This window comes from Talaromyces rugulosus, chromosome V (genome assembly GCF_013368755.1).
Source record: "Talaromyces rugulosus chromosome V, complete sequence".
Taxonomy (NCBI): Eukaryota; Fungi; Ascomycota; class Eurotiomycetes; order Eurotiales; family Trichocomaceae; genus Talaromyces; species Talaromyces rugulosus.
In genome coordinates, this window is record NC_049565.1 from 2554971 (window position 1) to 2581289 (window position 26319).

At 44.5% G+C, this 26319-nt stretch overlaps 11 protein-coding genes across 11 annotated transcripts; 4 read left to right on the plus strand and 7 right to left on the minus strand.

Annotated features, from left to right (window-relative positions):
- Positions 1-5: 5 nt before the first annotated feature.
- TRUGW13939_09441 (uncharacterized protein) lies at positions 6-1751 on the minus strand (the record flags this gene model as incomplete). Its single annotated transcript, XM_035492563.1, has 1 exon — positions 6-1751. One exon carries the CDS (start codon positions 1749-1751, stop codon positions 6-8), a length of 1746 nt encoding a protein of 581 aa, XP_035348456.1.
- A 455-nt stretch (positions 1752-2206) lies between these two features.
- On the minus strand, positions 2207-4307 carry TRUGW13939_09442 (uncharacterized protein; the record flags this gene model as incomplete). The annotated part of the gene is made up of 9 exons (XM_035492564.1): positions 2207-2522; positions 2594-2833; positions 2901-3129; positions 3189-3256; positions 3309-3402; positions 3458-3545; positions 3643-3807; positions 3862-3963; positions 4014-4307. 9 exons carry the CDS (start codon positions 4305-4307, stop codon positions 2207-2209), a joined length of 1596 nt encoding a protein of 531 aa, XP_035348457.1.
- An 826-nt stretch (positions 4308-5133) lies between these two features.
- TRUGW13939_09443 (uncharacterized protein) lies at positions 5134-6453 on the plus strand (the record flags this gene model as incomplete). The annotated part of the gene is made up of 4 exons (XM_035492565.1): positions 5134-5221; positions 5278-5379; positions 5443-5603; positions 5692-6453. The coding sequence occupies 4 exons, from the start codon at positions 5134-5136 to the stop codon at positions 6451-6453; spliced, it is 1113 nt and encodes a 370-aa protein (XP_035348458.1).
- Positions 6454-7707: 1254 nt separating this feature from the next.
- Positions 7708-11029, minus strand: TRUGW13939_09444 (uncharacterized protein; the record flags this gene model as incomplete). The annotated part of the gene is made up of 5 exons (XM_035492566.1): positions 7708-8929; positions 8985-9747; positions 9803-9853; positions 9917-10540; positions 10618-11029. Coding segments are annotated over 5 exons (3072 nt in total), but the record flags the coding sequence as incomplete, so codon positions are not given.
- Positions 11030-11829: 800 nt separating this feature from the next.
- TRUGW13939_09445 (uncharacterized protein) lies at positions 11830-12204 on the minus strand (the record flags this gene model as incomplete). Its single annotated transcript, XM_035492567.1, has 1 exon — positions 11830-12204. The coding sequence occupies one exon, from the start codon at positions 12202-12204 to the stop codon at positions 11830-11832; it is 375 nt and encodes a 124-aa protein (XP_035348460.1).
- Positions 12205-13234: 1030 nt separating this feature from the next.
- Positions 13235-13594, plus strand: TRUGW13939_09446 (uncharacterized protein; the record flags this gene model as incomplete). The annotated part of the gene is made up of 1 exon (XM_035492568.1): positions 13235-13594. One exon carries the CDS (start codon positions 13235-13237, stop codon positions 13592-13594), a length of 360 nt encoding a protein of 119 aa, XP_035348461.1.
- Positions 13595-14193: 599 nt separating this feature from the next.
- TRUGW13939_09447 (uncharacterized protein) lies at positions 14194-15624 on the minus strand (the record flags this gene model as incomplete). The annotated part of the gene is made up of 7 exons (XM_035492569.1): positions 14194-14501; positions 14558-14640; positions 14692-14759; positions 14815-15141; positions 15201-15304; positions 15366-15402; positions 15451-15624. 7 exons carry the CDS (start codon positions 15622-15624, stop codon positions 14194-14196), a joined length of 1101 nt encoding a protein of 366 aa, XP_035348462.1.
- Positions 15625-17913: 2289 nt separating this feature from the next.
- On the plus strand, positions 17914-19563 carry TRUGW13939_09448 (uncharacterized protein; the record flags this gene model as incomplete). The annotated part of the gene is made up of 3 exons (XM_035492570.1): positions 17914-18477; positions 18533-19064; positions 19124-19563. 3 exons carry the CDS (start codon positions 17914-17916, stop codon positions 19561-19563), a joined length of 1536 nt encoding a protein of 511 aa, XP_035348463.1.
- Positions 19564-21018: 1455 nt separating this feature from the next.
- TRUGW13939_09449 (uncharacterized protein) lies at positions 21019-22083 on the plus strand (the record flags this gene model as incomplete). The annotated part of the gene is made up of 1 exon (XM_035492571.1): positions 21019-22083. One exon carries the CDS (start codon positions 21019-21021, stop codon positions 22081-22083), a length of 1065 nt encoding a protein of 354 aa, XP_035348464.1.
- Positions 22084-22238: 155 nt separating this feature from the next.
- TRUGW13939_09450 (uncharacterized protein) lies at positions 22239-22817 on the minus strand (the record flags this gene model as incomplete). The annotated part of the gene is made up of 3 exons (XM_035492572.1): positions 22239-22277; positions 22343-22569; positions 22637-22817. 3 exons carry the CDS (start codon positions 22815-22817, stop codon positions 22239-22241), a joined length of 447 nt encoding a protein of 148 aa, XP_035348465.1.
- Positions 22818-24357: 1540 nt separating this feature from the next.
- TRUGW13939_09451 (uncharacterized protein) lies at positions 24358-25239 on the minus strand (the record flags this gene model as incomplete). Its single annotated transcript, XM_035492573.1, has 4 exons — positions 24358-24410; positions 24615-24789; positions 24908-25100; positions 25172-25239. 4 exons carry the CDS (start codon positions 25237-25239, stop codon positions 24358-24360), a joined length of 489 nt encoding a protein of 162 aa, XP_035348466.1.
- Positions 25240-26319: the final 1080 nt, after the last annotated feature.

Below are 26319 nucleotides of genomic sequence, written 5' to 3' on the forward strand. Positions count from 1 at the left end.
CAAACCTAGCCGTGACATTTGGATCCCACACTGTGACAACTTGAACCATTCATTTTGGACTTTCCGGATAAAGGTTGAACGTCCCCAAGCCTACAAAAGCATGAAGATGTAATTTTCACATCTGCCTCCGCCAGAGCAAGCGAAAGCTGTTTCTTGATAATATTTTCCTCGGCATGACGACCCAAAAGCTCTAAGCACTCGTGATAGCCATGTAGCGCCCAAACATTATTTGGATGTTGATGTGAACGGTTGGGCGTCGGGAACAGCCCTAAATCTTCAGCATATGCTTGAGCAGCTTGTTCAACACGCCCTTGCTCGAGTGAGAGCGCAGCATATGCATGTCGTGCTGGAAGCATCCAGCCCCAAGGTTCTGCAAAAGGCAGCGCGTCTTCCAGAGCAATTGCGTCGCGTAATCTGCGGAATGAAGTTTCGTAATCGCCCCGTCTATACTCAATCTCGCCATCCAGCATGGCAGACGCTACTTTGAGAATATCAGTGATTTTATTAGGGAAGTCGAGTCGCGTGGGAGGGACAAGTCTGGAAGCGGCTTTGAAAAGCTCTCGCTCGTTGTCGGCTTCCTGTAGCTGTGACGTGGCTGCGTATGCGATGCTTTTGCCATAGTGTCGCATTACATTGGTGACACAGTATAGCTCCTTATCTTCAAGTGGATCGAGCTTCTTGAGTTCTTCCCACATGCCGAAGCGAATCAGCACATGGACTCGGACGGCCTTGAAAAATTCCATCCAGTTTGCCAGTGCAGGCGTCTCGACACGAAGAATTTCTTCCGTAATAGTCGCCTCCATCCGGTCTGTTGCCGACAATGCTGCCTTTGATTTCCCGCCCAGCATCGCGGCGTATATGAGAGAGTGGTAGTCGTGGAGGCGATAGTAGCTGTAAAAAGTCAGACCGCCGTTCTGCTGGAAATACTTGTCGTCGGCGACAGTCGCCTTGAAATTGTATTCCACTGCGCGCCGGTAATCACCAACGAGGACATCGATATGGGCAGGCATGTGGAAGGTATGTCCGGTATCAGGAAATATCTCGCGGATCATGTCTGCTGCGGGGAGAGCAGCCTCGGGGGTTAACGACATTTCCATCAGATGGATATACATGTGTGCAGGACCTGGATGCTGTTCAACCCCGGGGGTTTTCAAAGCCCGTTCAAGCAGGTCTTTTACTTCAAATACTGGGGAAGATGCGATGGGGAGCCCCGTAGAGGCGTCATATAACTTCCGTGGAGCACAATTCATCAATGCATCTGCTAGGAGCGTGATGAGGTCAAAATCATCTTCGCGGCCGAGATTCGTATACACCTCTCTCATCGATTCGGCGTATTCCTTGCTACACCCAAGAAGGTCTTTATTCGGATCGTCGTCGGGATACCGTTTCGCGAGAGCCTTAATGATTGCCAGCTCCCAATCTGAAGCGTTTTGGGCTCGCTTGAGAGCTTCTTGAGAAAATATATGGCACTGTTTGATTGCATTGACCCGATCCCTTTCGTCGAACAATGCCCATGTCTTGTTGTAGTTCGAGCCAGAGCAGAATGATACCCCCCAGTAGGCCATTGCGCAGTCCTCATCGTGCGCGATTGCCTGCTTGTAGCAGGTAATTGCTTCATCGTGGTTGAAGCAATACGTCCACGTAAGGGCCCGGTTGAACCATATCTGAGCTTCTGCTGAATTGGTACTGACTTTGCGACCAAATGTCCCTAGATCGAAGTAGGGCTCGCTAGAAGCTCTTCTTGGGTTCATTGTTCTCCAAGCTGTCGCTATATCAGCCGGGGTACCAATTGTGCTGTGTAGGAAACTTTTCTGCTACCAATGACATGGAGAAATATTTTTTAATTCATTATTTAATCAGACATCATTGTCCACACTGAGCTTAGTTTGCACGTGGAGGAGGAATTTCGAAGCTAAAAGGGCCCCACGAGTTGTGAGGGGTATCTATGGAGCCGGAGGTTTTTCGGATATTTTTTTTTTGTTAGGGCATGGCTGCGGAGTATTTGGAGACCACCAAGCAGCATCGCCATCAATTCATAATCAATTCATAGTTCGATAATTAATAATGTCTCAATTTATAAAAGTTTATCAATGTCGTGATTTATCGAAGTTTTCATATCATAGGTCTTATTTATAAATGTTTCATAAAGGTGGGTATGATTGGGTTTTTGGCTATGATCTAACTTGTATACTATTCTAGGCTTGTTTTAAGCTTTCTTCAAATCATTGTCCACAACATCTTCCAAGATCGTCTCTCCTCTCCTCTCCGCCGCGAGTTTGGCAAGCTTTAGTCGTCTCGTGTCACGCTCCGTGTCCCAAGTCACCCACCACGCCACCAGCGTCAAGATCATGCACAGGCCTACTAGGCCCATAGCAACGGAAAAGGGCACGATGTAGCGTGGTGAATATTTGCTTTTGAACATTTGTGGACCGATGGCACCCCCGATCTGTCCGTAGCTATTGACGAAGCCGATAGAGAAGGCGGAGCCCGTGGCTCGCGAGGTGGTTTGTACTCTCCATGGCCTTGTTATCACAATAGTTAGCCATATATCAATTGATATGTTAGATGCCAGTTTATGGTATAAAGAACGTACCACATGACAGGGTACCATCCTGCAGTAAAGGCATTTCCGATCAGCGTTACGGCATATACTCCACCTACGCTCGGATAGGCAACAAAAAGACCGTAACAGATCATGATGATGACTAGGAAAGTGAGTGGATATAGCGGCCGAGGTATCCGGCTGCGGTCTGCCATGATACCTGTAATGGCAATGAACAGGAGACCGCAGGCCGTGATAGGGAGATTGAGCAATTGAGCTTGAGCAATGCTCCTGAAAAAAAAAAAAAAAAAAAGTCAGTCATGCTCATGGACTCGAAAAAGTAGTATTCAAAACTTACGTATAACCGAGGTCAGCAATGACGGTTGACTGGTAAAAAGTGACGCCGTTGGTTCCAACAGTAAAAGTAGCCCAAATTAACGTGAACAGCCACAGCCTCACGTCTTTCAGGGACTGAACTACTTCACGGAGGTTAAAGTTTTGCTCGCTAGCACGAGGAGCATTGGATGGTAGTCGCGCTTGGATAAACTTCTTCTCTCTCTCGGTCAACCATTTCGCTGTCTCGGGGACTGAATTGCATATTAGCAGCTAGTACGTATGTAAAAGTCTCTGCAGGGATAGGTCGTACAGTCTGGGAGCAGGAACCAGATGGCAGCACCGAAAATCACAGTTGCAATGCCTTCCGTGAGAAATAACCTGGAATAAGTTTAGTGTGGAAATAAGAAGAGTGGGTTAAAAAGTGTGCTACCATTGCCATCCGGAAAGCCCTCCTGCGCCAGATACAGTGTCAAATGCATAAGCAAGAAGGCCACTGAAGATACCCGAGACGTTTCCGCAGATATCTGTAAATAATGAGTCAGTAAGAGATAATTTGAGAATAAATCGAACGTAACCCACAAAAGTAGAGCAGCCGTAAAGACATTTCGTCTGGGCGATACCAGTAAGTCATCTGGAGAATGACACCGGGAAACTGTCCAGCCTCGGCCTATACTGGTGTAAGTATTGAGTTCACATATAGATGTTTTTTTTTTTAAATCATGCCACATATTGACAAAACAAAAAATCAAAATCAACAAACGTACCAGGCCTAGTAAGAATCGCGTTGTATATAAACCGCCTTTATTCTTCACGGCAGCATTGCACATAAGAGCGATACCCCAGCTGATCATAATTCTCGACTGCCATTTTGAAGGAGAAAATCTCTTGAGTAGTAAATTCGAGGGTGCTTCTAAAACAATGTATGGGACCTGACATGCATGATTAGCGAGATGTCCAGGTCAAGTTCTCTGTCGATATCTTACATAGTAAAGGACAGTCACGAGGTTGTACTCGTCCGATGTGATTCCGAGCTGTGTCATTATGTTCTGATTTGTTCCCTCATTCATTATTCGAGCATTGGATGCCTGCAAAGCTATTAACCCCCAACACTTGACTGACTTAGAATTATACTCACATTGTTGCTGTCCAGATTCTTGAACATAAAAATGAGTGAGCAAAGCGTCATCAACCGCCAGTCAATCTTGCGTAGCAGCTTCTTCTCCTCTTCTGCCGTGAGCAGTGTCCTCCCACTCATCAATTCCGGATCGTAGCCATCAATGCTTTCCTGAGTCAATGAGGCTTCTGTGAGAGCCTGGCCGCGTCTGGCAAAATGGAGTAGCTCGTGGCTGCCATCGCTCTCACTGGTGGAGACAATATCAGTAGCCGTGCTACTACCCACGACCTTGGCCTCGTTTTCTTTGCCTGCCATGGTTGTGGTGTTGTCGGTCCGACAAGACGATGTCAAGAATCTTGCTGTTGACAGGTCTGGTTGAATGCAAACAGCTGCAACTAGGTTTTAATAGTCCAGAAAAGCATGACAGGAGCTTGTCCCAAGCTAATATTAAGCCCTAGGCTAGCATGACACTTTGTATCATAATCCACAAGTATTGCGACTACTAATTAAGCTTAGACCATACTGCGCAATCAATATATACATAGAATTACCTTTTTTTGATCGTCGCATTATTATTACATGGGGACTACATTTTATGGAATTTTAACCTAGAGATCCATCTGAACCATGCCGCCGGTTATATTTTTTGCGTATAATTTTCTCGCAGTGGAAATTCAATTAAGTCGTCGTGTGGTCAATAGATAAAAATATGACCTTGATTTTGGTTATTTTCTAGCTACTTTCAATATCATATAGCAATCTCTAAAGAGTTCAACGTTGAAAGTTGAAGATTACACGCGTTCTGGTCACGCAAACGGAGGATATTATGGTGAGATCTAGGGCAAAGCGGGGATCCACATGGCCTCGCGCCAACGGCCATATTAACCTTTGTCGGGAATAGAACAGAGCCATTAGAAATAAAACAAAAAAAATAAAAAAGCCCGATTGGAATGCAGTCGAGAATAAGATCGTCTGTCAATGGTGAATCTACAGATGTCGATATTTCAAATGCTATTTCAAATGTTTGATACACCCTCCTGAATCTCCCAGTAACACCGCAATCCGATCTCCACAGTTGCTGTCTTGTTGATGATCGTGATTAATTATATTGATTTTGTATATTTTATTTTGATACTTCGCCATGGCAGCTTTGGCTCAACCTCCGGCCGCAGTCCCGTCAGGCTCTGATATCCCGACCTACTACCAAGTCCCAGAGACGTCTTATGATTGTTCGTCCAGACGCCGAGATTTGAGACTTCATGGCTAATGTTTGATTTGCTGGTAGTGGACTGGGCGGACCTCGCCACCTTGGATTTATCTCAGTTTGACCATCCCGGCGGTAAGGAGCAGTTGGCCAAACAACTTTTCGACGCCATCCAAAAAATAGGTGAGTAGTACATGATTCTACCCCTATCTTACATTTATGCTTGCAATACTTATCTTCATCTAGGCTTCTTTTATATCATCAACTTCGGCCTCTCGCAGGAAGAAGTTGACCGTCAATTCTCTATTGGAAAGGAGATTTTCAAGCTCCCACTCGAGGAGAAACTCAAGTATCGTGCCGAGCTTGAGAAAGGTGGCTACAATGGCTACAAGCCAATGGGTCTCCGGGTAAGTCGAAATCTATGTGTTGTTGAAAAAAAGAGAAGGGCAAAAAAAAAAAAAAAAAAAAAAAACACATCTCTAACCCTTATATCAGGAAATAAGTCCAGGAGTGTTTGACAAGACGGAAATCTACAACATTCCAAAATTCATTCCCGCCCTTGAACGTGATCAACCGGAAATTGTGAATCAGAATCGTCCTGTTATCGAGGGCTTTGCACGTCATATTCATAACGAAATCGTGGGCAAACTTCTCACACTCTTCGCCATCATCCTTGAGCTGCCCGAGGACTACTTCCTCAAAGTACACCGCTACGAGGAGAAGAGTGACTGTCACTTGCGGTACATGAAGTACCACCGCCGCTCTGACGAAGAGAACGAGAAAGCCGGGGGCGTCTGGTCCAAGGGCCATACCGACTTTGGCAGCTTAACGTTGCTGTTCCGCCAGCCTGTTGCCGCACTGCAGGTTCGCACCCCGGAGGGCGAGTGGAAGTGGGTGAAGCCGTATCCAGGCAGCATCACGGTGAATCTTGCTGATTCACTTCATTTCCTCACCAATGGCTTTCTCAAGAGCAGTATACACCGTGTCGTGGCGCCCCCATCAGATCAGAGAGACATTGACCGCCTCGGTGTTTTGTACTTTGTCCGGCCAGAAGATAACCTCGAGCTGCGGCCGGTGGCGAGCGAAGTACTGCATCGCTTGGGATATGATAAGACAACTGATAACAGTGCTGTTGGCATCACTGCTGGTGAATGGGTGAAGGCTCGAGTGGCCAAGGGAGTCGACAAAGGTGTGGCACGGAGTGAAATTGGAGACCAGCCTATTATCGGTGGTGTGGTAGCCAAGTATTACGACTAATATACTTTCTATACAAACCATTACATTCCTGATCCCAATACATACGACCATAGGGTGTGGAAAACAGGGCTTCCCGTCCGCTCAGCCGTACTTAAGCCACACGCCGGCTGGTTAGTAGTTGGGTGGGTGACCACCAGCGAATCCCTGCTGTTGTATGTAAATTTTCTTTTTTTGTTTTCTTATTTTTTAACTTCTTGCTTCGTTTGCCTGAATTCTGGGGGAGCCTCCGTGAATTCGGGTCGGGATAGTTGCCATTCTGCGGTGGTAGTGAATGACCAATGATGGACGAACCTGTCACAATTGTGATCACTAGCATCAACATAAAAGCTTTGGCGTTAGAATCCTGAAGTCGAGAGAGCTCGATATTGGCCGACTTTCTGTGAAATGAGAAGGTTTTACCTGAGGACCTGTCACCAACCAGCATTCGTCAAAAAATCAAGGTTGGCGTTGACAGTAAGCGAAGAAGAAACCTTATGAACCGATGTATTAAAAGGAGCCTAATCGCCGAATATTATTCTATATTTGGAAAAGATAAAGGATTTGTTGTTTTTCATCATCATTTACTTCTCATGTATTACATCGAATTGCATTGCTCTTTTTGTTAATGTCGTAAGGACAAAGCGCGTGATTAAACATTTACAGGATATAATATCGCAATAGCTCTAAGGCATGTTTTGTATGCATAATCTACTTGACATAACTGCATTGTATTTGGGAATAGATACCGATGTGCAGCCAACTACTCGTGATGCTTGATATTAAGTATGAATTAACGCCTAGTTATCATAGAAGTATTATCTACGAATAATTCGTTGAAGTAAATTCAAGTGAAAGTAGACAGATGTTTCTTATCAAATTAATGATTATAAAATGTTCCAAATTTTTAAATGAGACCAATAAGAATCATGGATCCACTTCATGACTACCTGCCCTTCTCCTGGCTCCCAAACTAAGCAGCACCTCAACCATCTCAGCATCCTCACCCCTTTCTGCTTCTTCCAAGGGAGTGCCGTAGTTCTCTGAAAATGAGTTTAGATCTGCACCTGCCCCTAGAAGAAACTCCACGGCTTCAATGTGGCCATTACCAGCCGCAACCTGAAGGGCGCAATCAATATTTGTGGCTCCATATTTCAGAAGAAGTTTTATATCTTCCACTTCACCGGTCATCCAGGCTGCTTCAAGTAAAGAAGTCTCAAAATCATTTGCTCCGCGCTCTAGCAAGAGCCTGACGACTTCGGTGTTACCGTAACGCACCGCAGCCTGCAAAGCGCTACCGTACTCACCAGTGCCAGGCAAGTTCACATCCGTTCCATTATCAAGGAGCCGTCGAACAATCTCCAAGTTTCCTCCTACTGCAGCAGCATAAAATGCATTTCCATACTCACCACCTCCAAGATTGAGGTCAGCACCGGCTTGTAGGAGGTATGTAACTAACTCTTCTCGCTGGCATGCTATGGCAGCGAAAAGTGGTCTTCCATAATACCCGCCTTCAATGTTGACGTCCGCCTTAGCTTCAACTAATTGCTTTACCACATTTACGTGGTTTAACTCGATTGCAATCTCAAAGGTGTTTCCGCCCTCTTTAAATTGAAGATTAGGATCTGCTCCTTGCCCAAGAAGCAGTGCTATAGTATCCCCTTGATCTCTAAATGCTGCAATCCAGAGCAGTGTTTGTGATTTAGCATCTGGGGTATTCACTGTGGTTGCCAAATCATGTGGTGACCTGCTTAGTAAATTGGATAGCAGAAAGTTCAGCCCAAAATAGGTAGCTAGATGTATGCCTGACCAGTTTCTGGTTTCCGTTTCTACACTCCATTTGACTGAGCTGTGCATAGCTTGAACGGAACTGGCGATAAGTGATGTGTTATCAAAAAATTTTTGTGCAAACTGTTCGATTTGTCGTTGAACTCCCCGTGCATGCTCTCCCCAGTAGAGAGCTGCGTAATCAAGGAAGACATATCTGTTTGATCTCGCAACAAACGCGTCTTTATTCACACAAAGGCCGGTGGTAAAGGGAGTAAAGCTGAGATATGTCAAGCAGCACTTTGATATCTCTAAATGCGCGCAATCTATCCACATTGCTTGTAAATATTCGAAAAACTTTTGGGTGGTGAAGTGCACTATCTGCACAGTATTGTTGTATCGATTGAGGGTAACTAGCCCTGCACAAAGAGTCAAAAGCTCTTCAATGCATGGAAAACAATTCTCTTGTAAATCCATCTGATTGAGTTTTACTGAGAGAGCATGTTGAAGTTCCACAGTAGTCAATGCTCGTTTTGCATGAACAACCCATGAAATAATTCTGTGCGCCCAGTCACGGTCATCTTCGTTTTGGGAATCAATTCTCTCCATGGTCATTAAATATGCTCGAGATAGCGCATCTGAGCCGTCTTGGAGTTCCTTTAAGGTTTTAATAACATCCAATTCTGTTCTTTTGTGTTCTAACAGGTTAAGGTGAAGTGTAGCTGGCAAGAACCTAAGAGTCAGAAATCAGTCAGAGCTCAAACTTGTGACACAGTTGTAAAACTTACATGCCATCTGTTACAAGCATAATGTGGTCTTTGATTTTTTCCTGCAATCCATGATTTCGCTTCACAAATGACGGAAAGCATGTAAGACACTCATTTATGTAAAGTTCTATGTCGCCAGGATCCGCACGAATTTCTAATCGAATACACCTTTCGAACCCATAATCCGAAAGCCCAGTTGGACGGCATGTGATTAGTAAACTAATATCAGCTTCCCTTTGTAAGCGTTGAAGAGAATTTACCAACTTGCTCTGAACCTTTTCTGAGCACTCGTCAAGACCATCTAAAACGAAAAACACCCTTCCGAAGTGAGAGCTAAGTTCGATAATTGCATCCTCAACTTCTTTAACAGAGGGTGTAGATTTGGTAATATTGAATTCTGCGTAAATTCTCTCTAGAAGCGGAGGAATACGTTCAAAACTCTCCGCTATCTGTCTGAGAAAGGATGACAGAATTCCCTTTACTGTCTGTTGTAACCGTCGATTGTGCTCGCAATATACAAAGACGCATGCGATGTCACCGGACTTCTGGGCTTCTTTTAATACTTTTATGACCATTGACGCCATAACGGTCTTTCCGGAGCCAGGAATTCCCTGGCAAAGGAGAGTTCCTACTTCACTTTCCAGCCACGTTCTGAATTCGAGAGACATAATAAACCAGCTCCCCGTTCCTGGTTGCTGCTTTTCAATGGCAATAGAATGGCTTGCGTAATCTTCAACAGACGATAACCAATCAAGGATTTTTTGACGTTTTGACGTGTCAGCTTCTAGCAATAGGTATTAGACATATTACTCGGGAGAAATCCATGCAATTCAACGCACCAATCAGTAAATGATGGAGATTTTGATCCAGTCTGGAAATGTCTTCCTGTACTTCACAAGTACAATGAGTGCTCCGTAAATTGTGTCCTTCTAATTTTATAGTTTACTACTCACAGTTCTTCGTAATATCCATCGCTCTTTCGCTTGAGCTCAGTTTTTGAGGAGTTATATCAAGGAGAAGTTCTTTGGCATATGCAGCAGAGGTTGCCGCAGCATAACCTTGCCAGATGTCGTTTTTGTGGGCGTCCGAATAGTCGGAGATTCCTCTGATAACAAGACATGGAAAATCATCCATAAGGCCAGCAGCTTCCATTTCAAAGCACAAGATGTCGTTGTCTTTTTTCAGTCGTTCTCTTGTAGCGCCATGTTTGATAACGCAATCCGCAGAGCCAATCAAGCCATAATAAACAACCGGATCAAGAGAGTTTCGTAATTTGCGATTCACAACTCGTTTTACATCACATTTAGAACAGTCTCCATTGAAGCTCTCGCAATCGTATGTCGCGTAAAAGAGAATATCGTTGGCGGCACCAGGGTATTGGAACTTTTCCCGCAATTTTGGTTTATCTTCAAGCATTTTGGACACAAATTTGTTAATGGCGTTATCACGTTCCAAATGTGACGACTGAAGGTCGGAGACTGCATTCCTGAGAATACGTGGTGGTTTGTTCAATGATCCAGTCCGCACAAATTTACCATTATTATTTATTTTTCCACGGTCATATTGAATAACACCTCCTGTGAATCTGTTAAAATTTAATCGAAAGTCGAATTCGGTCTTTCAAGGAAACAAAAACCAATCAAGGAGAACTGACCATGGGTACTTTCCGCGTGGCTAACTACAACATCACCAAGACGGATATCTTGTTTAGAACTTGGTACGCCGCCCCCGATGCCAACCATCAAACAGAAACGAATAGAACAAAAGCTTCGGAGCATATCCTTTGCTGCTGTTGATGCAGAAGCCCTCCCGGTCGCTCCGCACGTGATAACCACATTGTGGTTACCTATTCTTCCCAGAGTATAAGAGTTCGTGTCGTTATTATTTTGTGGAATCCTGGGATGGATAGCATCGAGCATTCCTTTGGCTGCTGTTAGTTCGATTGGAAGAGCACATATCCATCCTACTGTATAGTTATCCTGTGTCAAAAGTTCCTCCGTGAGTCGAGTCCGCTTTGTTATTCGCTGATCTGCAATATCAGACTCGTATTCTCTTTTGTTGTTCATTTTCAGAATTAATTCAACAGAATGAAAATATAAATGCGATATTGGCGGGCTCTTTAGCGCGTCGAAGTGGCCCTGTCAACGAGATACTAAAAGGATAGGAATTTTTGTGACGCGGCGGTCAATAGCATTTTAAGGCATGAGGGATCTTAGTAATGGCCAATATCACATGACATTAATTTAATTGTGGCTGAGTATGCATAAAGATGGACTGCGCAATAATTAATGAGCTCTGCTGCCTACATTAGCGGCCCACGTCGCAAGCCAACCAGAAAGATGAACTATCGTTGGGGGCCTGTTGAAGAATTCAAAACGGCAGTACGTACATATTTCAATCATAGAGAGTACAAACGTACTTATCGCTGTTGCATATTTTTATTTTTTATTTTCTGCTTGAGTGTTAAAAAGAATCTTTTGTTGCCTTAAGCCTGGGTGTTCTGCGTTATTAAGGTAAGGATGCCCAGTTCGAGCCATATTAAATGAGAGCGCTTATTGAGTCAGATGATATCTTGAATTAGAGCATGGACTTAATCCGAGACTTGGTTTTAGTGAACTTTGACAAAGTAAATGTAGAAAAATCTAAATACAGATTTACAGGGTGCGCCTGTTACAAGACCAAAACAATATTTAATAACGGTAAAATTCCAGGACTAGTCGGCATTTTTATCCATCCCAAAATCCTTTCTTGACAGAATAATGCATCTGTGGTTCTATGTGGTTTGAACGGCATCTGAAACCCCACGGTTCTGCGGTGCGGTGCAGTTCAAAAGTCCCAGAACCTCAGAACCGCACCATTCCGAGGCCTAGCTATCATTGTCGCCCAAGGTATCCTTAACGCAACGAGCGGTATTGAAAGGAGATCCCAACTCAGACGCATGATCCGCGAGATTGTAGCATTGCTTAGACTTAAAATAGTCCCCATCGTAAGCCCATGTGTCATACAGAAAGTTATCAACACAATCCGTTGACTCGTAGAATCCAATTCGATACAACTTGGAACCCCATCCATTCTCTCTATAAGAACGGAACGGAGGGAGGTTTTCTTTGGTATCGATGTTCGCAAGGTAGACATTGTACTGATCGCCCGTGCAGTCAGGGCCAGTAAAAGTTGAGACCCCGAGTGAAAGGGCACCTTGAATCAAGGCGGCAGAGGTAAGAAGGATTGTAGAGTAATGCATTGTGGGAAGTATAAGGTTCTGATTGGAAGGACAATATAGTTATGTAAATATGAAGAATGACTGTAGTAATGTAAAGTATGTCTTGAATGAGGATATAGAAGCCATTTTATATGTGATTATAGGATATATAGTTAATGATACAGCTTATATAATACGATACCTGGCCGCCAATCCGCTATTGCATGTCGTTTGTTTTTATTATGGGCTTGGGCTGTAAGCGTATTCCTCCTCGCCACGGGTGGCTGTATACTTTCCACCCCATCCCGCAATACACTTGACACTGACCACGCTCAGAGTTGGTCTAATGCCTTGCCCATGGACAAATTACCATGTAGTACACAACAGTGAGACACACATAGCATTAATAAAACGCAATACATTTGATACGTAATACGCTTTATTATGTTGTGTGGGGAGTATACTAACGTATTTTATAAGTGGGTCACATAAGCAAGCGGGTCAGCCCTAAGGTCAGCTCACCCCAGCTGAACCTCTCATCTGCTCCGTAGCTATATACCAACAATAGATAAAGTTTGAAGACCTACCTGACAACTAGCGTATTGAAATTAGTCCTTAGAGATGAACCATGGATGGAACTAGCCTCCCGGTGGAGCCAGATACACCAGCCTATAGACCAATCAGACGCGCCATTCTAAGATACACTGAATAATTTCAAATTGGGAATAAAAGATAGAAATCCCGTAACAGGGCTAGTAGGTAGAAATTTGAAATCAATGGCGTTGGTGGCTGTATACATCAACTGAGTAGGTACTTGATGGGGGTGAATGTGAAATACGACATGCAGAGTAATACGCAATCGTTGATAGCATTGGTAATACGCAGTACGCTCTAGTCATCGTATTACGTAGGGAACAGACACTATATTTCCTATAAACTTGTATATGAGCTAGAAGTGTCACTCGCTGTACATATAAAGACCAATTCCTACATCTCAACCTGGAGCATCTCTCAATTCACCAAATTCAAACATTTCGCCATTCCGTTTATATCAATTGTTTCAACCTTGAAAATGCATTATTCCAAGATCCTTGTCACCTCTGCCTTTATCCAAGGTGGCCTTTCAACCGGAATTTTGACCTACACTGGTCCTGATTGCACAGGCCAAGTACAAGAATACACCATCTTGTCTGGTTGCTTAGGCGCGGTGCCTCGATTCCAGTCTTACAGGGAAAATGGATGGGGTCCTCACGAAGAGCGAATTGCGTTTTATAGTAAGACTGGTTGCGATGAAGCGGGATTCCTGTATGATACATGGGCCTATGATGGAGATTATTTCCATTCACACCAATGCTACAATCTCGACGGTCATTCGCCGAATGGGGAGCAGTTCGCCGTCAGTATCTCGCTCGAGTCTGAGATTGTGATTTAAAGGTATGTTAGAGTTTGTTAGCCCACTATAACGGGAACAAGTAATTAACGGGGAATAGAGCTGGCACGACACGGTTCGGTTTCTCGTAATATATGACGGGGCGACCCTAGGAGATGGAAGGAGGAAAAGGGAAGCGGATATTTGCCCAGCTCTGGGAAAATATCCCGGATATCATGCCTATCTTGGTTGTTTTGTTAGGGCTCAGAGTCCCTATTCGCTCATTTGTATCTAGCTGGCATTTCTAGTCTAGTCATACCCTTACAAGACACACAGCTACCACCAACATTATTATTTCTCACAAATCTTATATTATGTAAGAGTACCTTTTTTAAAAATTGTAATTTGTATATTTTGCATAGTTTTATTATCTATGTTAGTAGAGATATTTTGTGAAGGGATTCCGGTTGGTGTCTAGGATGACTACGTATGTAAATGATTTTTATGGAACCTACTAGGTGTCGACTAGAAGGTGACTTGGTACTGTGAGACATCATAACATATAAGGCATTAGTAGATTATATTGTTATATAAACTAAACTGCTTAAGGACTTCTTTAATCCTGGGCTGGTTCTTATCAATGTATGAATATATTGAATTCATCAGCTCTGTTCTAAACCGCGATTTTTCATCGGCAACGGATGATTTTTGTTATCCACCAACTTTGATTCCTCATCAAGGGGGCGACTAGTAGACCTCAAGACTTCGGTATCATCCTGAGTTGTTCTCTGCGACCGACCGCCTCTACCGGACGGAGTCATTGAATCGAGGCTGATGGTACTTCGGACACTGCGAATGATAGTGGCCAACGAGATATTGTCAAATAAACCGCGGAAAAGAGGGAGGTTAGAGGCGATATTGGCTAGACCGGCTTCAATCATACACCAGTACAGGATTGTGCCCACAGTCACTAATTAAATATGTTAAAAGGGAGGGGCACACATAGAAAGAATACCGGGGACGTACAATTAGGGTCCACGTTGGCCCTGTACCCACCACCGGATATTTGGAATGAGATGATAATCTTGATGATAGACGCAATAACGGAACTAGGCGGAGTCAGAAAAATCGCCTAAGTGCGTTTTTTTGTGATTACATACATGGAGCCGATTAGGAGAATTCCTGTAACTGCCAACTTTTTTGGCCATCTCATGTGCATGGCCCAAATCTAGTTCTCAGTTAGCTAGTGCTCTGACGTAAAACTTCTTAGTGATAATACATACAATTGGCATCGGCATCAACCAAATCAAAGCATTTGTCACCGCATCACTCACAACAAAGGCATTTTCCATATCTAAGCTCCGACCACAGTATACGGCCTTGACAGTTGGGCTGCCCCATTGTGCCGAGACATGGGTGCCGCAGGATAAAGTAACCACGACAACAAATGTGATTGTCCATGCGGCACTAATGGCTATGGCAGCGATGGTAACAAAATCGAAAGGTGACCCATATAGAACGACGACGAAAAGGCGGCGATAAAGGAATATGATGCTTAATTTGAGAAAACCGGCGGCAAGAATCAAAAGAATAATGACGGCGAATTGCACCTGCTCATGTAGGACGGATCAGTTTTTGACCGTTGACATGAAAATAGGCATGTCCATACCGTTCCCTTCAGCTTTGTAATTGCGCTGACTGTATTCATTTGCTCCTCGGAGGTCAGACTAGACTGAGATGGCGTGGGGTAGCCAATGGCCTTTCCATGGACACCTATCACCTGTCAGTTAGCTGTGAAGGAAGTAGTGAAAGTGAGGATTTTTCTTTTAATTACCGATAACCAACGCGATCCCCATACCGATCGTAAAAACCTACAGATATTAGCAGGCGGACAAACGCAAGGCTACTAATGCACATACCAGGGAGGGAACCGTAAGCCAGTCATCGATGCCGATGCCTTCGCGTTGGTTGCGCCTTTGTTGCCATCGCAGCGCTAAGAAGACAGTTCCCAGCACTGGTAGAACAATCGCGGCGGCATACACATCATCAGCGGTAGCATACGGGACACTGAGCTCGCTGGTTTGGGTGGCCATAGTGGTTGCTATGAAAAGCAATACTATAGAGATGATGGCAAGGTGAGACCCCCGATGTTGTAGTTGTATTATAATTGTACTGCTTGTAACGCCGGTATGGGAGCACAGACAAATGTTTGTGGCCAATTACGTTTAGATTTAAACTCTGACCAATTACCTACAAATATGTACCAAGTTCAGCCATGCCAATAATAACCTGCGCATGGATTATGCTCGGGTAGTATTTGTATTCGGGCCAGCGTCAAGACATTATCGAATCTCCTTTAACAGGAGTAGATCTCTTGCACGATTCACGTCTAAATTCCTGGGAAATATTGTCGGCCTTGTCACCATCGTGATGATCGAACTAGAGGAAAACAAATCGCTCTTGCCGGAGACGAAAGATGTGGTCGAGAAAGGAGCCAGGCGGCCGTGGTATAGGATCGTTGCATAGCACTGGTTAGCGGCGATCTGCATCTTGACTTTGTCCCTGTTGCTTAACGTGTTTCTTATAACATGTTCGTCGCTCGCGAGATCGGAGTACAGCGCGTTTGGTATGGCCCTTATCCCTGACCTTCGGAGTAAATGTCTGATGCGACAAAGCTAGGCTCACCCCCGAATTGTCTGTCCCATGGGTATCCAAGTCACCATACTTTGGCGAAGGCACTGACGAAGAGATTGACCGTGCTTGGGATGCGATCAGTATCGACAGTGGCTCTATCTCCCTAAGCCCTGCATATACTGATGAAATGGGGTTACCGCGGGCTCAAGAATTTCCGCTGGATCGTTCCAAAGGAATTTATTTACTGAATGGGTACCATAGCATGCATTGCTTAGTATGAAAAATTGGTTTTTCTCACCAATAATTACCCCCCATTGACGGGAATGGACAGAAAACTATTCGAGCCTACACCCGTCAAGTCGACCAGGGCCTTCCAACAGACCAACCTGCGCACCATATGCTCCATTGTCTAGACGCATTGAGACAAGATGTCGAATGCTATGTAGACGATACGCCGAGGTATACGGGCTTTCAGGGCCAGGGGAGATCGGGCACTGGCTAAGTGCGCCAATGTCGGGATTGGAGTCGTTTAGAGGTATGGGCATAGCAACATACGGCGTGCTGGCATTATATTCTAGAACTGGAGAAGGACGGGAAATCCAATCTTGAGGAATTCAAGTTTTGCTCTCAAGACGTAAATAACATAACAGAAGCAACGTCGTAGATGTCTTTTTTCTTCCCCCCGGGTTCATTTGGTATTACGATTCAGTGTCGGACAATATTCATTGCGACAATATCATAGATATGTACAGTTGAATCAAACAGATGGTCAAAAAAACATAATTTGTGGTGACAGAAATCAATGACAAATTAAATCAAATAGGCGTTGCTATACTGAAAGAATTTGGATTTGAGAGCAGAACATGAAAATAGAATGCGAAAACCGCAATTAATTGCGTCCTGTCCAGAATACTCTCTCACTTCTCATGTGGTCTTCTGCCACCAAATATCCTTCTAGATGACACTAGGATCTAGTTTTTGAACCATCTAACAGGGGGCGGCGGTCCCTCCTCGGGATCTTCACGTTTAAACCAGACATCTGGTGATGGAGGGCCACCCTCGTTTTCTCCTATCATCCATCGTCTCGTTATTTTCATCTTCATATATAATTCAAGGGGATTTTATTTTTGACGTACTACGAATCGCATGGGCTTGTACACCGATGGAGACCAGGGTGGCAAGTAGCAGGGAAATGAGCTGGACGCGCATTTCGGATGGATGGGTTCGGATAATCGCTATAGGATCGTGTGTCACTCGAGATCTCAGTGTGTTTGCAAACGAGTCGTTTTCAATTAACCCTATAAAAATAACGAGTTGTCGTGTCTGTCCATACTATCAATTGATGGATGAGGCGTATCTCTTCGTTGATATTAGTAGATCGCGAAGCTGAACGGCGACTGGCGCCAGCCTCAGCCCTCGGGGCTAATTATACAGGGATAATCATGCTTGTGTAACGCATGCCCTACGAAATACGGGCTGTGACACCAATAGCATCGCAAAAATACTGCAGTCGCACAAGGAGCTGAGAAATATAGGCCGAGACGCCAATCGCATCGTAAAGATAAAGTTAGGGCTGGAGTGGGGACGTCGATCCCGTTGTCGTATACGATCAACGCTATATTTAACTAGGCAAGTATGCAAAACATGCAAACACGCCTATAGGTGGTAAAGCTGCCCCATGATCGGTTTGTCCTGCCTAACTGTATCCTGATCACAAAAGGACAACACTGTTGGGAAAGACAGTAGACATGGCGGACTTCTCATGGGCCACCTCCATCCTTGTCGCCGTCATCACTCTTGTGCTCAGCAGAAAGCTGTTGTCGTTCGTCAGCTTCAGCGCCCGCTCTCGACGCAATGGCTGCAAGGCGCCTGCGCGGTATCCACACAAGGACCCGATCCTCGGACTGGATTATTTCATGACTCAAATGAAAGAGCGTAAAGAGGGCAACTCGCTGGCAGGCCAACGCGACCGTTTTGCGCGTTTGGGCCACACGTACGAGGTGAATTCGTGGGGTACTCGCACCATTCAGACAATGGATCCGCAGAATATCCACGAAGTGCTAGTTACCTCCTTTGACAAGTTTGGCGTGCAGGAAATGCGGCTCTCAGTCGGGATGCCCTTTCTTGGACCGGGAGTCTTTTCGACAGATGGGCGGTATTGGGCCATCTCGCGTAAGATGATCAAACCGGCCTTCTCTGTCAACCCATTTATTTCCGATTTCGAAGCCTTCGACGTGCATGTGGACCGCATGCTGAAACGGCTGCCGAGGGATGGGTCAACGATTGAACTGCAGAGCTTGTTGAAGTTTATGGTATGCCAACCCTATCCAATGAAATAGAACCAGCCGTAGTACTTAACGGATGTAGTATTTAGATCACTCGACGGCCATGATCTTTGGAAAGTCGACAGACATTCTTCTGCAAAAGACCCTTGATGAGTCTTCTAGTGAACTGCTAGAAACGTACTCAGCGGCAGTATCACGACTTGGTCTGCGTATTCTTCTCGGTCGTCTGTGGATTTTCAATGCCTGGGACAAGGCATACGAAGCCCTTGCACGGCGGATACATGCTGTAATTGACAAATATATTGACGAAGCAATTGAACGACGACGGCGGCGGCGAGAAAATCCTTTGGGCCAGCCTGATCCATACCAGCGTAGTATAGTCGATTCACTTCTCGCAATATCCGGTATCCGTGAAGAAGTTCGCGACCAACTTGTGAATATTTTCCTACCTGCTCGTGATGCGGCAGCTGTTGGGCTGAGTGCCTGTTTATTCCATTTAGCGCGGCATCCTGATGTGTGGAATAAATTGAGGGCCGAGGTACTCTCTATCCAGGGACCTCTGACTCGCCAGGCTCTTCTGTCTTTGCCATATATGCAGGCTGTCTTAAACGAGAGTAAGTTTGGCCTTACTGCACCGCTTTTTTTTCTTTCTTTAGGTGTTAACTCCGATTAGGTCTCCGGCTCAATTCCCCTGCCGCTGGAAACCGACGACGGTGTACCCAAGACTGTGTCCTCCCTACAGGCGGCGGCCGCGACGGCAAATCCCCCGTTTTCGTATCCAAGGGTGACGGCATCGAAGTAGTCATGGGCGCGATGCACTATGATCAAGAAATCTGGGGTCCTGACGCCGACAAATTCCGCCCAGAGCGATGGTTAGAAGGAAGCGCCGAGGAACTGAGTTCATTCTACATGCCATTTTCAATCGGCAAGCGCATTTGTCCTGGTAAAGATCTTACGCTGGCTGAAAATGCCTATGTGATTGCCCGGTTGATGCGACAATTCAAAAGTCTGGAGAATCATGATCCAGTGATGGAGTTTGTGGAACTGAGTAAATTGACCACGGAGAGTCGAAATGGGGTTTTGGTTGGTTTAATACTGGAAGATGCTTCATGAGAGCTAGTGCCATAGACCTTGAAGTGCGCTTCACTTTAATAATAAATCTAACCATACCCTTACAAGACATACGGCTACCGCTAGCATTGTTGTTTTTGAATACTTACAGAAATGGCAATTTTGGACATTGAAAAGTTTTCCTTTTTCATTTTTTTCGTTTTTCTTTTTGGTATTGGGAGGTTAAAAAAACCAAATATTAGTAATACACTAGTCTAAAAATCGCTTTCTGGTAAAACGCTAAGATGGTCTTTTAAACATTTTAACTATTGTGGTGGAAAAGGATGACAACGCTGTTGGATAATAACATTGGACTAACACTGACCGAACAGCCGAAGGCTTTCTGGTTAGTAGCTAACATGCCGAGAAACGCCTGTCGTTGTGGGCAAGTGAGGTGCAGCGTAGTGTGCCAGGTTCAACAGGAAGTATGCAAAAGATATAGAGAATTAAATGTCGAATGTCCTTCCCAAAACATAAACTTCAACATATTCTATTGCATTGAATTTTCAATTGAGTAACTATCTAAACTTAGTACGCACAAATCTGGGAAGCTTCCGCCCATGCTGCATCTGGAACCGTCTGGGAACGTCCTTCCAACTCCAATGAAGTGATTCTCGAACCGCATTACTAATGTTGTAAACAAATAAGGTTGTTGATCCCTAACAGGCCACGCCGTCGATAATACATGTGACTTAGCCTCTCACCACTTTTCTCCTTTCAGAGGCTCACTGGTTCTCACTTAGAGATGCTCATAGGTTAGGTTATAACCTGAAAACTTATTGACTACTTAGGGTAAGTAGGGCAGCCTAAGTTAAGGGATCACGGCCTCACAAATAAGTATATAAAGCTAATAATTAAAGTATTAAGACTTCAGATAAAAGAAGTATAAAAATGAAAGAGAGTAGACAAAAATAGTTTAAAGTAAAGAAGCACTAAATTTTAGATAATATTAGATTTTAATTACGGTAAGAGTACTACATGTAGTTTACAACACTGGTTTTTGGGGAATGGGGATACTGTTTAGCAATGTCGCGGCAATGTTGACAGGCTTGGTAACGGCCATACAACCGGATTTAATTAGAAAGCGGTATTACTAAAGTTACATTATTGATACGTTGCCAATTTATTAACTGTATCGGTGTTTTTATAGAATCAAATACGGCATAGGTTGCCGATTGTCCCCTCTTCCAAAAAAAGATACCCCTTTCCTCAACTCATAGATAGACTTTTACCCCTAGCTGGCCTTGAGAGTGCGGGGTGTGAATTTAAATATGAGCCGGGAGTACCTGTATTTGCAGCTATCCCCTTACCATCACCATCTATCCTTTCCAAAGTCAACGCTGCGGAAGTAATGACGGTTCATTCTTCAGAGAATCGGGCTCCAAAAAACATTCACGAAGCGAGGCAGTCAGAAACACCAGTGAAATTGGAATTTTTGAACGGCGCTTCTCTTATACTATGCAAGTAGACCAAACTTACACCTTCGTGCTAGAATCGTGGGCCGCGACGCCCGAAGCACTAGCCAAATCAATTGGAGGTCTAGCGATCCAAGGCTCCGGTGTCGGCTTCTTTGAACATGTGGACATAGAGGCACGGATCGCATCTGCAGCAAACTCAGCTGCCAACGCAGATGTAGTCATCGTATTCACTGGGACAACTGCAGAGTTTGAATCCGAAGGCTACGACCGAGACACACTAGACCTTACACGCGAACAATACCAACTTGTCGCAGCAGTCAGCGCGGCAAAGCCAAAACGCGGTACCGTGGTGATCAACTATTCGGGTGCGCCGGTGAACATGATTCCCTTCGTGGCTCATGACAGTGGCACTGAAGCAATTCTTCAAGCATGGTTTCCGGGTCAAGAATATGGCCGTTCCATCGCGTCGCTGCTCACGGGTGAGATCAACCCCTGTGGCCACCTCCCTATGTCCTGGCCAAAGCGGATTGAAGATAATCCTTCATACGGAAATTTCCCCGCCGTTGATGATGTTATCCGCTACGAAGAGGGAACATTTGTTGGATATCGACATTACGACCTCCCCAACGCCCCAGAGCCTTTATTCCCTTTTGGCTTCGGTCTATCCTATACGAACTTCGAAGTTCGTAGTACTAGCATTGCTGCACCGGAGATCTTAAGCGATGTGGACGGTAAAATCACCGTTTCTGGCCTCGTAGCCAACACGGGCGCTTGCGCTGGAAAGGTGGTTCTACAGTTCTACGTACAGTCTCCAACACCAGTCGGCTTTGTATTACCGTCTGTTGGCAACAGACTGTCAGAATCGAACTCGGCCCGTCCGATCAAGGAACTCAAAGCGTTTGAGAAAGTTCTGTTGCAACCTGGCGAGAGTAGAAATGTCTCTGTTGAGCTTGATCGCTATGCTGTTAGTTTCTATAATGAAACGGGCACTTGTTGGCAAGTACTAAGGGGCACGTATAAATTGCTCGTTGGATTTTCTGCAGCGGAGATTGTCGGTGAGGTGGAATTCAGGGTTGAAGATGACTTTACATGGAATGGGATTTAGTGGAATGGACTTAGAGGGATAGAGGCTGAAATATAAATAAGACAAGAGGTACATAATCGAATAACGTATGAATTCCTTGCTGTCTGTGTATATATCTACACATACATATACTTGTGAATGTCACATTTTCTTCCGTGATCTTGCCTCGACGAAGATCAATTGCTGTTCAAAGCGGCTACAAATTCTGAGAAGTCCTGAAACAATGAGACCGTTAATTACACCCGTTAAAACGTCGAAAGTGAAGTCTCAATGTACTTACCGACCAGGCATTAAACAGTTTCAATCGGGGATGCTCAGAGCTAGCATTGTCAATAACAAGCCTGGCAGCCCAATCGGTTTCAAGTGTTTGCCCGTTATACAAATACCGCTCTACGCTGCCAATTAGCAGCAAGTCATCTGCTTTGTCATTGCATGTATAGACTTTATCGACCCGGTGACGACGGCCTTTGATAGAAGCCATCTGGTCTTTGTGCGTTGCTGCTATTTCTATTATAGAAAATTAATATGAGCGTATTTCCAATGCTATTAATAAAGATAAAAAGAGCAGACATACCCGCCCCACCATTAATGGACCGTTTGTTGACAATAATTTGTCCATCAGAAGTAAAAACTTCATAGCCAAGTCGCTGGCCAGCCTCTTCAGATTTGGTATCACCAATATCCATGAACTTGGCGATGAGATCTTTAACTGGCTGAGGAACCGGAGTAGACGGCCATTCCGTTTTAGTAGACATATCTTGAGATATAAGACGTTGAATGAATTTTAGATTCCTGTATCGATCAATTTATTTGTGGGATTGTGAGAAGAGAACTAGTGCATATGTGGGTGTCAACATACAGCATACTGGGCATGGCAACTATATATACTAGACTTCTTCTGTATTCCTCAACGAAGAGAATATGTAATTCAAAATAAATGCCACGTGGTTATAGATCTTACATTGAATTAATGGGGGGTTTGTAAGCTAGCACTCGTCGCTTGGAGTGTAAGGCCGAGATTACTAATTCCGACAGTGACATCAGTATACCCCCTTTTGGAAAGCAGGCACTAGTAACACCGCCGTACTATTATTATACACTCATATAAACCTATCCGTAGCTAAAACTGCTCGTACTAGATTGGGCATTACCTCACATCAATGTCGAAGAATGCGCTCAGCAATATGTAGCCTGTCAGGTCTCCTTTTCAGCTTCAATTAGCCTCATCAATGCCCTGAGACTCTCAATAGGATTGAGATCAGGAGAATAAGTTCACCAAACCATAATCTCAAACCCCCACCTCAAATAGATCACGTATAGTATAAACAGTATGTACTGGAGTATTATTGTGTACTAATATACCTTCAGGTTGAACTAATTCTAGTAAAAATGCTTGATATAGATCATGAATCACTCTTGCCGTAACCCCTCCATGGGATAATTCAAGATCTCTATTCAATGGTACTAAGCCAGAATGAATATTGTATTTAAATTCAGCACGTTTGCCTCGCTCAACTGAGCATTCGTCAGTGAATTTGTCTTGATAACAATCTTTGGAAGTATAGTGGGCATACGTTTCTTCCCAATAACGTCCTTTTTCAGTATTTTGTGCTCAAATTTCTGGTCAATCTCGCTGTTTCTATTCGTTTTATGATCTTAAATACGCCGTTCAAGGAACATAAAGGGTTGGCCACTTCGTATAAAGACCATCTCGCATGCCACCTGGGAGCTTGGGAAGATATAAACGTACATTGGAATCCGAGCTTTGCGCATCTAGCTTCTTGTTAAAACTCCAATTCGAGGTTTGAAGGAAGACTTAATAAATCCCGCGTTATAAAACTACCCATGCGTACTATGACTTCGGCAGGTCTCTCCTTTACAACGTTTCATATCAAGAAGACATGGAATCTTGCGCGACCGAATTTGTCGCACGCTTTTTCGTTTCTTAGGTGCGGACAAAAGAAGTCCATGTCCTCCATGCACATTGTAATTTGAGGCCGTGGCTGTCAATATGAACGTGACCGTTCGTCTACTAGTAGTTCCTGAGTAGTGTCTGAGAAGTACGGCAGTGTAAAGGGTGGAGAAGGCAGATGGGGAGTAGAAGCAAGGCTGAAATACGGATGGAAGATCTGACGGAGAGAAACATCAGGTTAGTAAAGTGCGGGCAGTGGTCAAAGGCTTATTTAAAAATAAAGTCAGATTGTCAACATAAAAAGTTATGCTTGTGGCCTAAATAGCTCTTCCAGGTAGAAGTTTGGGCGGAGATCGTTTCTGTTAAATAAAGAAAATATCTCTCTACGCCATGGGGACCACATCCGCGTAGTCGACATCTCTATCCGGCCAAGCCCCTTCTATGAGTACATCATTGACCACAATGTTCTCCTCGCCCCAGGTGTCTTTGGCAAAGGCCGCAAGCATATCAAACCCATTCAAAAGTGTCCCTGTCGTCCAGATCTTCTCATCACGCACCCATCGCTTTTGTACCCACTTCGTCCCGGGTGCCATCTGCTGCATCATAGGAATGAGACGCGAGGGCGCCGTCGCGGTCTTACCCTCAAGAAGCCCAGCATAGAGAGCAGGCTCGAACCCGCCACATATACAGAGAAATGCGGTGCATTCAGCATGGCACTTGCGAAGGAATTCTTTCTCGATATCGCTTGCCTGATACCCAACTTGGTTGGCACCGAGGACGACAATGTCCAATGGTGGGCAAGTTGCAAAAGAGTCCTGTGTTGAAAGTTTTGTTAAAATCTCTCTCTCTTTTTTTTCGATTTTTTTTGTTGGCTTGGCGACTCCAGAGGTGATGTTCTATTAAGCGAAGATGTAATACGAAAATTGGACGTACCGTGGGAGAGACATGGAGGTTGCCAGTGAGATGGGCAAGACTTTGGCCATTCTCTGTCACCCAGTGAAATTGAATATCCAGAGCCTTAGCCTTTACATCGTCAGAAACCAGGAGGGGAGGTAAATTCTTCAGGAAGTTGTAGCTAATGGTGGAAAAGAAGCCCACTGGCGCAAGGTCGAGGAGCTCAGTCACACTAATACCGGAAACATTCAGATCCTGATGATATATAACTCGGAAAATGGGAAGCATCGAAAAGAAACGTACGAGTTCAAGAGAATAACGCCGACGTGGATACTGCGGCCAGGGTTGCTAAGGTCGATTGAAGAAGACATCTTGTGCTTGTATACAACTATATGAGAAAATTGTGGTTCAGGAGAGCCATGGGAGGGCCGTTGATCTCTTTATATGCACCGTTCGGGGAGACGGCCACTCTAGACATAAAACTATAACTAGATGGATGCTCGCAAATTATTGGTGATCGAGAGGATTCGTTGTATGCGGCTAAAACTTCCTCCCGGAAAGCGGGATCGCCTCGCCCTGCCTTCCGCTTTGAATCGCAACAACTGCATACACATGTAGTTAAGAAGCGCTGGTAGTTGCCTAGGCTCATTAATAATAATGTGAATTTGTCTTTTGTCTCTGCACGCTACATTTACTCTACCCCACTGCGAAGGAATCCTTCTCGCTCTTTCAATGGAAGGTGGCCGCCGAATTATCTTTGCTTCGACGAGCTCTACAAGACACCGACAAGATCAGGCACCAGCATTACATACAGGCATCCATAAGTGACACAACTAGTTTTGTTCTCCTGTGTAGTAAGTATGTTTCTGTCAACTAGATCTGCCATGGGGGATACCCGTCCAGCTTCACAAAAGGCCAACGTGACGAATAAGTACATGTAGCGCCCGGTAATGTAGGAAAGCTCTGGTCATCAGAGTGTTCAATCATGGCCACGTTATCTAGCTCATAATACTAACTCTTGATAAGTGCACCGTATAAAAATCCAACAACAACATCTGAGTTCCATTCCAAGCCCGAGAGATAAACTGCCCGGAAGTTGCAGACCGTAGGGTTAGGTTATCGAGTTGGTTAACTAGGGCTTATGTATTAATCTTCATATATAGCAGCATATTCAGCTACAAGTACTAGATAATTGCGGTGTGCATTGTCGTAACCATTAATTTTGGATACCATGTTTGAGGCAGAAAGATAATCATGCAGATCTTGCAAGGTCCCGTGAGAGAGATCAGGGTCTGTGAAGTAGCCAGACCAGAAAGAAGATAAGATGATCATATCTGGATATGCTGCTTTGATGGCGTTTGACAAGATTGAAAAACGATAATCTTTATGTTCACATATGTCAGAAAAGAGAGAGAAACGACTTAGATAAGAGACACAACTAGACGCAGGAA